Source organism: Zingiber officinale, chromosome 2A, assembly GCF_018446385.1.
Source record: "Zingiber officinale cultivar Zhangliang chromosome 2A, Zo_v1.1, whole genome shotgun sequence".
NCBI classification, from domain to species: Eukaryota; Viridiplantae; Streptophyta; class Magnoliopsida; order Zingiberales; family Zingiberaceae; genus Zingiber; species Zingiber officinale.
In genome coordinates this window covers 148,316,991-148,332,392 of record NC_055988.1, presented here as the reverse complement: position 1 = coordinate 148,332,392, position 15,402 = coordinate 148,316,991, and the positions used below count along the sequence as shown (strand labels likewise).

Here is a 15,402-nt window from a genome sequence, read left to right as displayed (position 1 = left end):
AAATTAGGAAGTGCTCACGACGAACAACCTCAAAGTCCACCATCCTATGGTTGCGAGTCCTTATTTGGAGAAAAAAATCTCTACAAATATACTATAATTAGGGATCAAACCTTAAATACCTAAGTGACAACTTAATACTTTTTCACTACGCCATAGCCCCAGGCTTCTTAACTTGGATTCAGTTTGATTCATTCAGGAGTTATTCAAACTCTTGTATTTATACCATAGTATAATGGTACGGTGTCTTCTAAATTTCTCAGATATAAATTTACCTTAATGATGGATTGACCTAAGAATATTATGTTGATAGTAACTATTCCCAATTCATCTTGATAATTTATAAAAATATTTCATAGGATCAAACCGTAATCCTAAGATTAGTAAACGTATACTAAATATATGATACTAATTTAAAAAAAATATTAATAAACTCTTACTAAATCGAAATATCAAATTTACCAGTGGGCATGGACAATCCTATTCTTTGGTGAGATGAGACAATGGTAGCAATTTGTGAATTGTAAAAATACTTAGATTATGTTATAACTTTGAAGGAATTCTTATGTGAGGAGAAGTCCGAGGGGTGAATTTAAATATTCCCTCTGAAGAATGAAGATTCTCAAATTTGGAGCCTTTGTCATTTTCTAGCAGAAGGCAGAAGGAGTTGCGACTTGGTAGAAAGCATGGCGACTGTGAAGGAGTACGGTGTGGCCGCCGGAATGGTTTCAGCGCAGGTGGTCTTCGCCACCACGTTACTCCTCTCCCGCCACCTCTTCACCCACGGCATGAGCTTCTACGCCTTCGTCTTGTACCGCCAGATGACATCAACCCTCGTCATCTCCCCTATTTTTTTCTACATCAACAGGTTTAGCTCCTCCTCTTCCCAATTTATTTTATTTTTTCCTGGTTTTGAACTCCGTATTTCTCATAGAAATAAAACCCCTTTAATCGATCTATTTTGTATAGATTACTGAGATTGTGTTCCTGAATTGGGTGGCAGAAGGAGGAGGCCTTGCGTTCGGTGGAAAAATGTGAAGCAGATCTTTCTACTTGCGTTTTTGATGTGAGTGTTAAGTGCCAAATAGATCTTCCTACTTGCGTGGATTGTGTTTATTGGTAGTAGGCTCTCTCTAAATTCAAGATGTATCTAAGTTTTAATTATTTATGGGCCCATTTTAAGAAGTTTTTTTTTTCTCATTTATTATATAAAAAAAATCACAAAAAGTGCTCTATTAATGTAGTACAACAACAATAACTAAGGCTTTATCCCATTAATTGGAGTCGGCTACAGTAGTGGAGACAGGAATTATAATCTACTTGAGTTAAAAAAAATTTAATGAAAAACAATAAAAAAGAACCCTAGGCTAATAATGGAATTTGATTTGGGAATTTAAGACTGATGTGGTGAATAGTTGCTTAAAAAGTTTAAACTGACCCGTGGGTGGGTCCCTATGCTAATAAAGCCTAGGTATGCTAATATATATGGATCCTTCTACACTATCAAGCTCGACCCCTTACTATATCATCATATATATTTAAATAATTCTATTTTATTTTATCATTGTTAATCAAGTTTTATTTTGTTTCCCTTTTTCTCAATTAATACACATATTTGTTATGATCTCATATCACTTAACTGGGTTGTTTATTGATCGCCTAAATGTATATTCATACTAACATTTTTCTTAATATGTGCAATCCTAACTTTCTGTCTAATGTTCCACCATAATATTCTTATTTTTGCAACTCTCATCTTTTGCTTATGTGCTCGCTTAATGACTCAACATTCAGCTTTATATAATATAGTAAGTCTAATTATAGTTTTGTAAAATTTTCCGCTTTAGAGGTATCTTATGATCACAAAGAATACTTGCTGCTCTCCTCCATTTCGAGCATCATGCTTATATCCTATATAAAACGCTTTTATCAACTTTTCCATCCTTTTGTAAAAATGATCCACATACTTAAAACTTTCAGTAACTCGTCATCTCGAATCTTAACAATTTTCTCGTTACGACTACTACTACTAAACTTAATAACATATATTTTGTCATTAATCTATTAAAAAAGGTAGCTCGGTGCATGAAATTTCCGCTATGCGGGGTGCCGGGGAAGGAGACACTGAAAGTTAAATTTTTAAAGTTTAATAGATTAATGATTTTGTCATTAATCTATTAAACTTTAAAAATTTGATTAATCTATTAAACTTTAAAAATTTAACTTTCAGTGTCTCCTATTAAGATTTGATCATCATGTCTATATATTAGAAGGGTGTTTCCCTTTAAGTGGCTACTCATTTTGGAATATGTTAATTAGTATGTCCATGTACAGTAGTCCATTATATTTATATATTAGCAAAATATTTCCATGTCAAATAACTAATTATTTTGAAATGCATAGACTCTTAATTCAATATGTTGTTAGTGTTTCATACTCAATTTTATTTTAATGTTTGAAATTGCAATCCATTTTATTCACAAGTCGTTGATTTATCTATTTTTAATTTCATATGCATTTTGTAGAGTAACATTGAATCAAATGTTGCATAATGCTGGTACCGCACTCACTTCCTCCATCTTTGTCGGCACTATGAACAATCTCATACCTTCAATTACTTTCTTGCTAGCCTACCTGCTCAGGTGACTATGTAATTAAAGTTTAATGCCTCAACTTGGAACATAACTATTGTGCATGGGGCTTGCCTAGTGATTTCCTGTGAAGGTTCCCTGCAAAGTCATTTGATCTAGGCAATCTGAGTGGATTCATCAAGTCCTTTATGCATTGCATGACTTTGTTTGCGGTTCTTTATGGAAATCTCCAAGTCAGTGCCTTATGCAGTAGTTAAGCTCCTCAATTTGATGTGTGTTTCACTAATTACTAGTGTGATTGATTAGATTGGAGGAATTAAATATAATGAAAAGGGATGGGCAAGTGAAGATCCTAGGAATAATGCTAGGTTTAGGAGGGGCAATGGTGATGACCTTCTTCAAGGGCCATCATGAAAACCGACATCTACAACAGTTAGGATTAAACATAGAGTCATTTCCCTTGTCGCTAGTGCTCAAATTCCTTGGCCAAAGTGGTGGTAACTTCATATTGGGAGCCTTTATTGCCATCATTGGGTGTTCCTCCTGCTCAGCTTATCTACTTTACCAGGTACAAACTTTCTTTAATGATTAAATTTTCTAAGTAATAAGATTTGAATTTGGTTTAATATCTCTTTAAAGAGATCGCTTAAAGGTTATCATTCTTGATGTTTCATTTCAAGTTGTATGGCAAGAAAAGTTGTGAATGCTTATTTGTTATTACCTAACAAGCAAAACTCCTACTAGTCTATGCAATATTTAAACAAGTAATAATGACATAATATAATCTTTCTATTATGATCTTGTATTATGTTGGTTTAGACAAAATCCACATTATCAAGGTGGAGTTATGACGAGCTACATCTACCATCTAGGAATTTCTATAACATACTTGTTATGAGATAAATGACAACATTCTTTGGAAGAAACTAATTTCAATAAAGAAGCCAACTTAATTGAGATCCCAAACAACAAGTAAATAGACAAGAGTTAAATTTGTTTAGGTAAGTTGTATAATGAATCATGGAGATAAAAGTGCACTTTATAGAAGGGAGTGTATATATTTCTCAACCATGGAAATCATGCGTCTTAAGTTACCATCAAAATGAAGGAACTATGTGAAATTCTAACAAAGATCATGAAGAGGCTTCTTTGGGTAAAAATACATCTGGCCATCTAGACTGTAAAGAGGATGCAATAAATGATTTCAGAAAAATCAAGGTAGAGAGAAAGCGATTAAAGTTCACCACCCTAAGCAAGGAAAACATCTATGGTTCCATCCTTATCAAGTTAGTAAAGACCTTTGAAGTTGATTTCATAGTCAGTAATGATCTGAATGTATAATATTTTTTGTTATCTATAAAGATGAAGAACCTTGCAGGTTACATTTCGCACCACGTCTAATTCAACCCATTCATACTTGACAAACCTTAACTTCAGAGGATGATTATTTTGTATCCTGAATGTTCACAGGAGACAATAATTGAAGAATACCCTTGTAAACTCTCCCTCTCGTTCCTGATCAACTTAATGGGCCTCCTCCAGTGTGCAGTTGTTTCACTCATATTGGAGAAGCCCTCAGCCCTAAATTTGCAGTGGAACATGCAGCTCCTTCTCATTGTTTGCATTGTAAATATCTCACTTAGCTTTCTCTTTTGCTTTCTGCATCTTTGTTAGCTGATGGGGATCAAATTGTGCAATTTTTTTATCCCTTTGCAGGGAATTTGCATGGGTGCAGAAAGATTCATCATAATAATGTGTGTGAAGGCAAAGGGTGCAGTCTATGTTTCAGCTTTCAATCCCCTGAGTACAGTGATAGTGGCCATTCTTGAGCCTTTGCTACTGCATGAACAGCTCACCTGGAGCAGGTAAAAAACTTTAAAGATGAATAATTTCATTTGTTATTTCACTTGTTAGTCTTTTTCATTGATACAACCAGATAAAGGAATGAAACAGATCATTTCACTTTTACTTTTCTACTAATGCAGCCAAAAAATAGAAATGAAATGACACATTCTACTTGTCATTTCATTCTCATTCTGATCAGTCCCATTTCAATCTATTGCCCTCTATAGTTATGCCTTGAATTCCTGAGAATTTCAAGATGAGACAAGGTACAAGCACATAATAAGTAGCAGAGTTCTTGGGTGAGCATTTCTATACTTTCTTAGTCGGAGCTTGGATTTCGTCTTGGATGAGCATTTCTATGCTCTGTTAATTGTAACTTGCTTTTGTTTTTAATTGTGTTTGAGTACTCTAAATAGAAGCACCTTTAAAGATTGAGTACGAAGTCAGTGTTAGTACATAGTGATTGGGTGCAATTATTGAAGTCTTGAGTCCAAAATGTGTGAATCAGATTCTTTTAATTGGTTGAATATAAGAGATAATTACTACCAGCAGATTTGAGACTCGAATCATTCTCATAGAAAATTAGTCTGTGGAGGGGAACAATAGGTGTCTATGGGTTGTGCCAAAACAACCTGGCTTAGCCAGTTCAAATAGAACCATTTTTGGGTAAGATCAAGCATGACCTTGGTCAGTGCTGACCACAACGCACCAGAACATGCAATAAGGTATCTTCATAGCTTCCTTCGAAAGTATCAAGATCTACAAAACAAATAAAATTCTAGCATGCCTGCTACATTTTGACATGGGATTGGGATCATCCTATAACAATGGTGGTTTCTCTTCCTGGTTAGTGGTTTGTAATTGCGTACTCTCTTTTATCTTCTAAACAGTCTGCGGCATCAAATTAACCAATGTTTTGTAGATCCGAAGCTAGAGGGGGAGGATGGATAGATGACTAAAAATTTATTCAAATCTATCAATCAAATATTAATCCAATATTAGTAGTGTGTGTGTGGCAAGAATAAGGTGTCCAATAGCCAAAGTAAATTAAGTATAAACTGAAGTTAAAATTAAACATCGCTAACACAATCTTTAACATGTTTGAAGAGAGGAACCAACATGTTTGAGGCACATGCACATGCACATGTTTATATTATGCTTGTTCATTATACCCTCTTCTCATACTAACAAAAAAATATAATGAATTAAAATTTAAAAGAGAATGAGAAAATGAATATGAAGTGGGAGTGTAAGATTGTGGTTGGATGAGGATGAAGAGTCAGGTAGAAGGATATTTGTTGATAATTTTAAGCTTTTTTATGATCAACCCATTTAAGTCTAGCTACTTATGTCGAGCCAAGCAGCTGTGCCAATCCGACGCTCCTGAGATAAAGGAGTAACAAAAGTATGACCAAGCTCCAAACAACTTGAGAAATCAAAATACTCGTAGCTTGTAAGTTACATGAACTAGAAGAAATGCTTCTTTTTTTCCTCTTCTACATCTCATTGTGCACTTCAATTGCTTTCTTAACTTTTTTTTTCCTCCCTTCTAACATTTCTTAAAAGAAATTTGATGTTTCTGCTACACGCTGGACAGCTTGACAGGCATGACAATGGTTATTGTTGGCCTATACTTGTACATTTGGGTGAAGGCTAAGGAATCACCTCATGACTCTAGCGAACATGAAGATCCAAGAGAAACATGGAACACTAACTGTCAGGTATCAAGCAACCAACAGCCCTTGTTAGCCACAACCATTTTGTAAATGTATTTATGAATAGGTTATATCATAATTGGCACGACAGTGAAATGTATTTTATTTATGAAAGAACACCAATGAAAAGGGTGTTTCATTTTCATTTTGAGTCGAATTTGGTTGTAAGAGTGCTCGGTATTTTTCATTTATATGAGCCATTGCGGACACGTATTGGTGTAATTTATATTTACTGTCAAGTAATTATATAAAATAAATATTTACCGTCAACTAATTAAATAAAATTATTTAATGCTAGTATAATTTATTTTAGGGGTATCAAAAATGAACCCGATGATCCAATCTGAGTCAATTAAAAAAAAATCAGGTTCAGGTTGGGAAATTTCGAGTTGGGGTCGGGTTCGAGTTGGAGGGATTTTGGGTTGAAATTTTTTAAGTCGGGTTAGGTAGGTTAACCTGATTTGACCCCCAAAAAATTAAGTTCGGATTGGAGTTTTCGGGTTTGGGTCGGATTCGAGTTGGAGAGATTTAAGGTTGAAATTTTCAGATCAGGTTTAGATTGACCTAAATTTAGGGTTTAATCACTTAGTGGATGATTTTTTAATTAAATCAAATTTTATTTTGAAAATTAAGATGAGTTTATGTATAGTAATATCAATGTTAGTATGATAATGATGAAATATTGAGATAAAAATATGGAATTATAGGAAAAATAATTAAAAAAAATTATTTTGAATCAAGTTATTCGGGTTGAGTTTAGATTGGTCGGATTCGGATTTAAGGATTTCGGGTTGAATTCGGATTCAGGTTGAGTTCGGGTTGAAACTAAAATTTTCCCAACCTAATCTGAACCGATCCATCCGAAATGACACCTCTAATTTATTCTATAAAAATTTTAATTAAAAAATAAAGTAGAAATTAGGTTATTAATCATATATAAAGTTATGTAGTAAGAATAGCTTATATCAGTCGAAGAATCGATGAGATACAGAGATGGATAAAGGATAAGAACGGATGAAGATTGAGGTGGTGAGAAGAAGCGATGCAGATAATAGAAGTTAGGTTATGCATTTATGATTTGAGAAAGATAAGAAATTGAAATTACTAATAAATTTTAAAATTATTTTTGGTATGAAAAAAAGGATATTTACATTATTTAATTTTGAACTTTATCAAATTAATTGAGAGTTAATTGTTAAGGACCAGATTCTTAATCAGTCAGATTAGAGAAATCAAAGATCTCTTGTATAACATAATAGATATAATAGATTACATAGATGGACTAAGGTGTAGATGAACCGGCTTAAGTGATTGAAGGAATTGTAATTATTGATGTTAGATCCGATCTCAATTTCTATGATTATTTATTTGGTAAAAAACAATAAGAGAGTTTTGTTTATTTTCATTATTATATATATATATCTAGATATAAAGATTTGCTATACTGCGGACCGCCCATTGCAAATTCGTGTATGTCCCGATTCAAGGTGCCTCCAATGTATTCGTACATGCCCTGATTTAGACGCTTCCAATACATTGGAGGCGTCTTCCTCAATCTTTTTTTCTTTGTTTTTTCATAGTTGAGGCGTCTGCATCAAATCCAGGTGCCTCAATTCATTTTTTTTTAGTGAACGATTTTTTTTAAAAAAATTTTGTTTATTTTTTTAGATATATTATGCGTATTTAGGATTTAAGATTTTAAAATTTAGGAGTTTAGTTATAATGAGTTTGAGCTAATAAGATTTTCCCTATAATGTTTAGGCTTCCCTTTTGAGTTATAATATTCAAGATTAAAAATTTTAGGTGCTCACGGGGTATAATATATGTATTTAGGATTTAATATTTTAGGATTTAAGAGTTGAGTTATAATGGATTTGAGCCCATAACATTTTCCTTCTAGGGTTAAGACTTCCCTTTTGGTTATAGTGTTCAAGATTAAAAATTTTAGATGCTTACAAGGTATAATATATATATTTAGGGGTAAAATTTAGAAAATGTTAATTTTAAAAATTAAAAAAAATGAATTGACATCACATCCATGCACCTCAATTCATTTTTTGTATTTTTTATTTTTGTTCTAAATTTTAAACTCTAAATACATATATTATACTCCGTGAGTATCTATTTTTTTAGTTTTATATTTTTTTAACTTTATATTTTTTTAGCTTGAACACTATAACTCAACCCCTAAACTTTAGAGGTAAAATCTAATTGACTTAATCTCATAGCTAAAAAATAAAAATATTATTAGACACCCTAAATATATACCCCATGAGCACCTAAATTTTTTTAATTTATTTTTTTAAAAACTTGAACGCTATAATCAAACTCATACAGCTAAAGACCAAATCTAATTGACTTAATCCCATAGCTAAAAAATACAAGTATTATTAGGCACCTTAAATATATATCCCATGAACATCTAAATTTTTTTAGTTTAATTTTTTTTTTTTTTAACTTGAACACTATAATAAAACTCCTAAATCTAAAGACAAAATCTAATTGGCTTAACCCTGGAGCTAAAAAAAAAATAAACAAAAAAAATATTAAGCATTGAATTGAGGTGCCCGGACGCCTCAACATATTAAAAAAAAATTGACGAAGACACCTCCAATGCATTAGAGGCACCTCAAGTCCAGATGAGTCCGCAGAGGACGATCCGTAGTGTGTATATATATATTTCATAATATAAAAATCATGCAACTCATTCCCGTTATATCCCTCCTTTTATTGTTTTTAAACATTTCTCTCTATTCTCTAAATTTTTGCTCTACTCATTTAAAAATTTATTACTCTCAATTTATGTTGTCGAATTCAAATCCGAGTTCATAGATACATTAAGGAGGTTTTCAGAAGTTCAAATCAGTTCATAGATACATTAAGGAGGTTTTCAGAAGTTTTGATTTGAAGTGATGTGAAATTCTCTAAGTTCATTAGCCAATTTTAGATGAAATTGACGGATAAACTAACAGCAACAACTAGTGGCGTAGTCAAAATTTTCAACCAAGAAGGACAATTTTCAAAAATTCTAAATATTAATGTAGATCGATTTTCACCATCCAAAAGTCTAAATTTCAAATTTAAGAGCTGAAACAAACTTAAATTCGAAAGTTTCGACTATAGCCCTTGGTTATAGTTGGAAGAATGATTTGTCGATCTCCAAAGTTTATTTATAATTTAAAGTCAAAAAATCATTTGTGATTTCGCTTTCTCATAATATTTCGTATTCCTACATATGAAATTTTCATCGCGATCTAAATAACCATCCTAATTAGCAACCTAATAAAATAAAATTTATACTTTAAAACTCTCCTTCAACTAACGAAACATTAAAGAAGAAAGGAATAATTTTTTTTCTTGGAATACCATTACCTTTGAGAAAAACAACGAAGAGAAGATAGGGTGGAAGAAGTAAAAGAGGAAAACTTTATCTTCTTTATTAGCAACCTCGACTAGTTTCAATGAGTTCGGCAATGACACAAAGAGAGCAGGACAAAACAAAGCATGACTATTTTTACAATGCTAATAAAACCCTAAAAACATGAGAAGAGGAAGAAGATGCGAGGAGTAAGAGTTACTCTTGTTGTTGGAAGAGGGCAACAGCTGATGCTGTATTTCTTACTTGCTGGAGAATAGAAAGGAAAAGAAAATAAAATTTTAGTGCTTGAAAAGAGGAGAGGAAAAAATGGTAGGTTTACTACCATTTGAGAAGAGAAGGAGAAGAAGAAAATCGGAAGAAGAAGAAGAAGAGAAAAAAATAAAAGAGAGAGATGGGAAGGGGCGATATACAGAACGGCAGGGTTGCAACATGCTTATGGAGAAAAAAAAGAAAAATAAAATAAAAAAGAAGGTTTACTCAAAAAATATCGTAATTTGTTTTAAATCGATCGAACTCATTTAAACCTTAAACTTAGTTCAACCATAACTTAACCAAATCCAAATCAATCCTAGTTTACACCAACGTAATCCTTATCTCTGCACCTACCTGTTGGAGTTAGTTCAAAGCGAATTCAATTTTAATTTAGTATCCTTAGTTCATGTCCTACTATTTAGTTCATCTAATTATTATTACATATTTTATTTTTAAAAGTTAATACTTAATATTTCAAATCATGATATTTCCTAATAAAAGTGGTACCAATAGATAACTTAGGCCATGTACTTTTCAAATATGTGATCAATTTTAGTTTTCGGTAATGAATGGTGATGAATCGACCAATCAAAGTGATGGTTGTTGGTGCGATTAACACTAACGGTCTAACTCAGGTTTTGATGAATGGCAAAGTAGGTTAAGTTAGTTTTGTTATGATTTAACACTTTGACTGAGTGTGAAGGAGAAATCCAGCTAGGTCGACAGGCTGACTAGATAGCTGGTGTGAAGCCCAACTAGGTCGACGGGCCGATCGGATAATTGGCAAGAAGTGCAGATAGGTCGACAGGCTGATCGGATATCTGACACGAAGCCCAGCTAGGCCGACGAGCCGACCAGATAGCTGGCACGAAGCCCAGCTAGGTCGACGGGCTGACCGGATAGCTGGCACGAAGTCTAGACTGGTCGACGGGCTGACCAGATGTCTAGCAAAAGGTAAGTAAAGGTAAGTCACTAGAGGAGAGTGACTGTAAGGACGCATCCCAATTAAGGGACAATAGGCGTCGGTCCAGTTTAGGTTCATTTAGGATCCCTAAACTGAGACCTTGACTAGTTCCTGGTCTTGGAAGGGCAGAAACTAATTATTCTATTTATCATATTTGCGCTAACACTTGTCTTGCAGGGTATTTGGACTAGCACATTTATTGCAGGGCAAGAAAGCAAGCAAAGAAGCAAAGCTACCTTTGGGTGAATAGTACCCGAAGGCGCCTTCCATGACTATGGAAGGCGCCTCAGTACTGTTCATAGAAGACACCTTCCATGGTTATAGAAGGCGCCTTCCACGGATAAAATTTGACCGATTCACAGATAAGGCACATCGAAGTCGGGATAGATTTTATCCCATTGAAGGTGCTTCTAAGGCCTTTAGAAGGTGCCCTCCAAGCCCTTTATAAGGAAGTTTCGAGGAGGCTTTACAACAACAACTACATTCGAGCTACTGTACGTTCATTCAAACCTCTAACTACTCCCGATTGCTGCTACAACTCTACTACGAAGCTATTGAGCCCGACGACTAATCCGAGGAGTTCCGATTGCGCTCGGCAGACAGACATCAACACAAGAAGAGCTCTCATTTCGATCTATAAGAGTGTTGGTAAATTTTTGTACTTAATTACTATAAAAGGGCAAGTGTAATGTGTTGCACTTGACCTAATCTTTTTGTACTCGATTTTATCTTCCGGGGTACCAGAAGAGGCTTTTAGTGGATTGCCCATCGATAGGTCCGCGGGGCCTGAGCCTTGGAGTAGGAGTCGTCGAAGGCTCCAAATCAAGTAAAAACCGCCTGTGTTTTCTTGTGTCTTGGTTTTTCGTTTTTCGCTGCGTACTTTGCTTTTAATTTTTAAAATAAAACAAGTTTTAAAAAATCACGTGCACTACAAGAAAAACCCTCATAGACATCGGTGGAACAACAATAGTTTTAAGCAAAAACCGATGTCTTTGAGTATTTTACACCGGTTTTTCCAAAAATCGGTGTCTATAAGCGCAGATTTTCACTCATAGACATCGGTTTTTTAGTCGATGTCTATAAGCGCCATTTTTTTGTTATAGACACCGGTTTTAACAGCGGTTTTTAAAACCCGGTGTTAATGAACCAAAAAAAAATAATTTAATTTTTCCACCAGCCAAAATTTACAACACTTCACAAAGTTCCTCCAAACCTAAACCAATATCGCACCGCTTCTCTCAGCCTAAACCTAAACCTAAACCTCCTGACCATCTCTCTCAGCCTCATCTCCCTCTTCCCCTTCCTGGATCTCTTCCCCTTCTTGGATCGATGCCCCTTCCTCTCCCGATTAGGATCAAAACCACCTGCTTCTTCTCCACGCTCGCCGGCACGATCTGGCCGGGCCAGTCCGGCGGCTCCGGCCTCACCGGCACCCACGAGGGCTCCGTTGAAGGCTCTTGCTTGCTCAACGACGGCGGCGAGCTCGTGTTGAGGCAAAAGGAAGCAGAGAACAGGGATGCGTCTCCTCCATTTCCTTGTTGGTGCTGAAGCTCGAGAATCGATTCCTCCAACCTCTGAGCAAACTCCTCCACATTATCCTCCTCCGCCCGACCAACATCGACGCCGCCAGAAGGGAAGCACTCGGTCCTGGCGCCGAAGGTGCGGCGGCGTAAAAAGCCATGTCCAAGCGGCTACCTTCCTCTGCCTCCCCCAACCTCCATCGACCGAGTTCGCAGTAGCCTGGCCGATTCGCCAGCCCCAAGGAACGTGCAGCCCAAGATGCCCTTCCGCTTGCCGGACCCAACGGTCGAGACAACGGCAGCGAAGACGGTGGCCTGCGACGGTGTCGTGGAGGCGGACCACGTCCCAGCGACCTGAACACCCATCTCCTCTCGACGTCTCCTCTGCCTCTGTGCTTTCAATGAAGTCAAACCTTACCTTTTCGTGACTGAAAATGTAGGCCTCCTCTCACCCTACCCGCCCATGGAAAGTGTTCATCAAGAACAATACTAAAACCGGACACTATCGCACGGTCTGGCACCAAGGAGATCTGGTGAACAATTTGGGCACTATCGCACGGTCTGACACCAAGGAGTTCATGGAGGCACTCCAAGCCGGCGTGGATGTGAGCATGATTGGTCAATTTGGTGTCGGTTTCTATTCCGATCTCGTGAGGTATCTCGCTTCGGGTTGCAAGCCCAAGGAGAAATGGAGGTATATACTCTTCATCTGGCTTTTCTGCTATGCCTGCTAGTTCTTCCTGGGATCGTTGGTGGATAAATATGGATTGCCTCTGATCATACATTTGGTGTACAGAAGTTTATACAGGATCTCTATTGATGTGATTTTGTTTCTCCTTTCCAATTATTATGTTTTTTTTAAAGTTTTCTTTGAATGATTAGTATATGGAATTCTGTAGGAACTAAATACATATCCTGTTAATTATCTAAGTCGAGGAAGACTTGGCTGGTTGTATTAGTTACTGTCCTAGTATCCTTGTGAAGTACAGGAACAAAGAAGATTTTTTTCCTTCGTATTAATATTACAAATTAATCTTGTCCATTTATTGTACCTTGAATAAACTGCTTTATTTCCTTATTTAAGGCTCCTTATTTATGAACTTGTTTTTTTTTCCATTCATTTCCTTGCATAGAGGTCAATTTTGAGAAAAGATCCATGGAGCTGGCCTCTAGGAATCAATAGTTTATCGATGTTGTTTCTTATGAAAATTAATTTCCTTGTACTTATTGAATTGTTTCATTTTTTCTATTCCATATGGAAGGGATGCCTCTTTGTTTATCTTTGAAGTTTAAAGAGACGTTTCACTCTCGTTGGTCATATTGTTATGATGACTTGTATGTTTTTTTTGCTGAAACAGAATTGGTACTGAACATGAAAAGTTTGGTTTTGAAGTTGATACTTTGCGCCCAATGAATTATGAGCAGATCACAGACTTGCTAAATGGTTTGGCAGAGAGGTTTGATTGGGATAAAGTCATGGAAGAGAATTACATTATTGGTCTCAAACAGGTGATAAAATGTTTCTCTTTTAAGTGTTAAGATTGCATAGTATGGCTTTGGGTTACTTCTATGATTAGGTTCGGCTCTATATATTTATCATGTATGGCTTTGGGTTCCTTCCTCCTCGTGTTATAACATTTGAGCAACAACATCAATGTTTTAGTGAGTCATCATCCTGTGTATCTTGGGCATGTTCAATTATGCAGCGATTTTATTATTACATGTATTTCTGCACATAACTATTTTTTTGCTTTACGTTTCATCTCACTTATTTTAACAACTAAATTGTGTACAACTTTGTTGGACCAGCATGTACCTTCTGCGTCAAAAGTTTCATGATTTAAATCTATTCCTCATATGCTAGTCTTCCTAATCATTCGTGTTTTGGTGAACTTCTTGATGCTAATTATGAAGCCATTTTTGTTGGACTAACTACAATTTAACAACTTTCATTATGCACTTAGTATGTGTATGATATGAGTTACTTATGAAGTATACAATAGTCTTTTGTAGAGTATTTTGTTCTTCTTGAAAAACTTTAAGATATTGTAAAGTGCAATTGAATGTCTTTTCTGCATAATGCAGCAAGTTTTCTATAGTAAATCCAACATATATGAAAAGCTGATTAACTTATTTTAACCTTCTCGATCAACTTGTTTCAATTAGACATAATAGGGTTTAGTCTATAATGTTTCTAAACTATTGAAAAGTTATAACTGTTGTACTGATATTTTCTAACTAGGTTTTTTTTCCTTATGTGGACTTTCTGCATGTGGCCTTTTTTTTCCCTTCTATTTTAGATGATGAGTATTAGAATGATAAATTCATCTAGAAATGGGACATGCTTCAAGCATAATTAATCTATTTTAGGAAACACTGCTGAATTAGTCAATACCATGCCACATTTGTGTACATGATCATATGGCCGTGTTTGCAAAATTTATCCAGATTGTCAGGTTCAACTGGTAAAAATTGAAACCCAAAGCCATACTAGTCCAAAGATGATTGATTAAATTACATTATTGATTAAATTATTGATTAAACTGGGTAAGAGAATTACATTATTGATTAAATTTGAAATATCTTTTATGGTTACTTCTATGATCAGGTTCGGCTCTATCTTGACTTATAAAGATTGTAGGCATATTGAACCTGAATTTTGTTTATGCCACCTCAGTTGACCTAGATTCTCCTTTGTATCACAGACTCGAGTTTACTTGATATTGGAATATGCAGCTAAAGGTGAACTCTACAAGTACTCCAGAGTTGAAATTGATGAAGTGCGGTTCGAGTGGGCTGAATGCATGCTAGATTACATTTGAAGTGCGGTTCTACCTTGATGTGTTGTTAAAAGAATGTTCTACCTTGCTTATGATATATATTAGCTTTTGATGTAAAAAGAATGTTTGTGTATTTTATGGATACTATTGTAAGAAGAATATTTATGTAATTTGTGAGTATTTATGTATTTTATGGATAATGTTGAATGAAGAATATTTGTGTATTTTTTTGGTTACTATTTCGGAAATCAAATTTGTACTGTTAAAAAATACTGATATTACATCGATTTTCCACCGCTACAAAACCGGTGTTATTAACTAATATTACATCGATTTTACACCGTTGATGAAACAGTGTC

At 35.0% G+C, this 15,402-nt stretch overlaps 1 protein-coding gene across 4 annotated transcripts; it reads left to right on the top strand.

The window, feature by feature from the left end:
- Positions 1 to 610: 610 nt before the first annotated feature.
- LOC122042601 (WAT1-related protein At4g08290-like) lies at positions 611 to 6,293 on the top strand. 4 transcript variants are annotated; one of them, XR_006129315.1, is made up of 8 exons: positions 611 to 865; positions 1,001 to 1,063; positions 2,523 to 2,639; positions 2,895 to 3,156; positions 4,059 to 4,214; positions 4,305 to 4,453; positions 4,574 to 4,732; positions 6,031 to 6,167. XR_006129315.1 is itself a non-coding variant. In XM_042602784.1 (7 exons), exons 1-7 carry the CDS (start codon positions 684 to 686, stop codon positions 6,197 to 6,199), a joined length of 1,098 nt encoding a protein of 365 aa, XP_042458718.1. In that variant the 5' UTR covers positions 611 to 683; the 3' UTR covers positions 6,200 to 6,293. The 4 variants fall into 4 exon arrangements, 3 of the variants coding, with proteins under 3 accessions (XP_042458718.1, XP_042458721.1, XP_042458720.1); XM_042602784.1 differs by lacking the exon at positions 4,574 to 4,732 and having other exon boundaries at positions 6,031 to 6,293; XM_042602787.1 differs by lacking the exon at positions 6,031 to 6,167 and having other exon boundaries at positions 4,574 to 6,024.
- Positions 6,294 to 15,402: the final 9,109 nt, after the last annotated feature.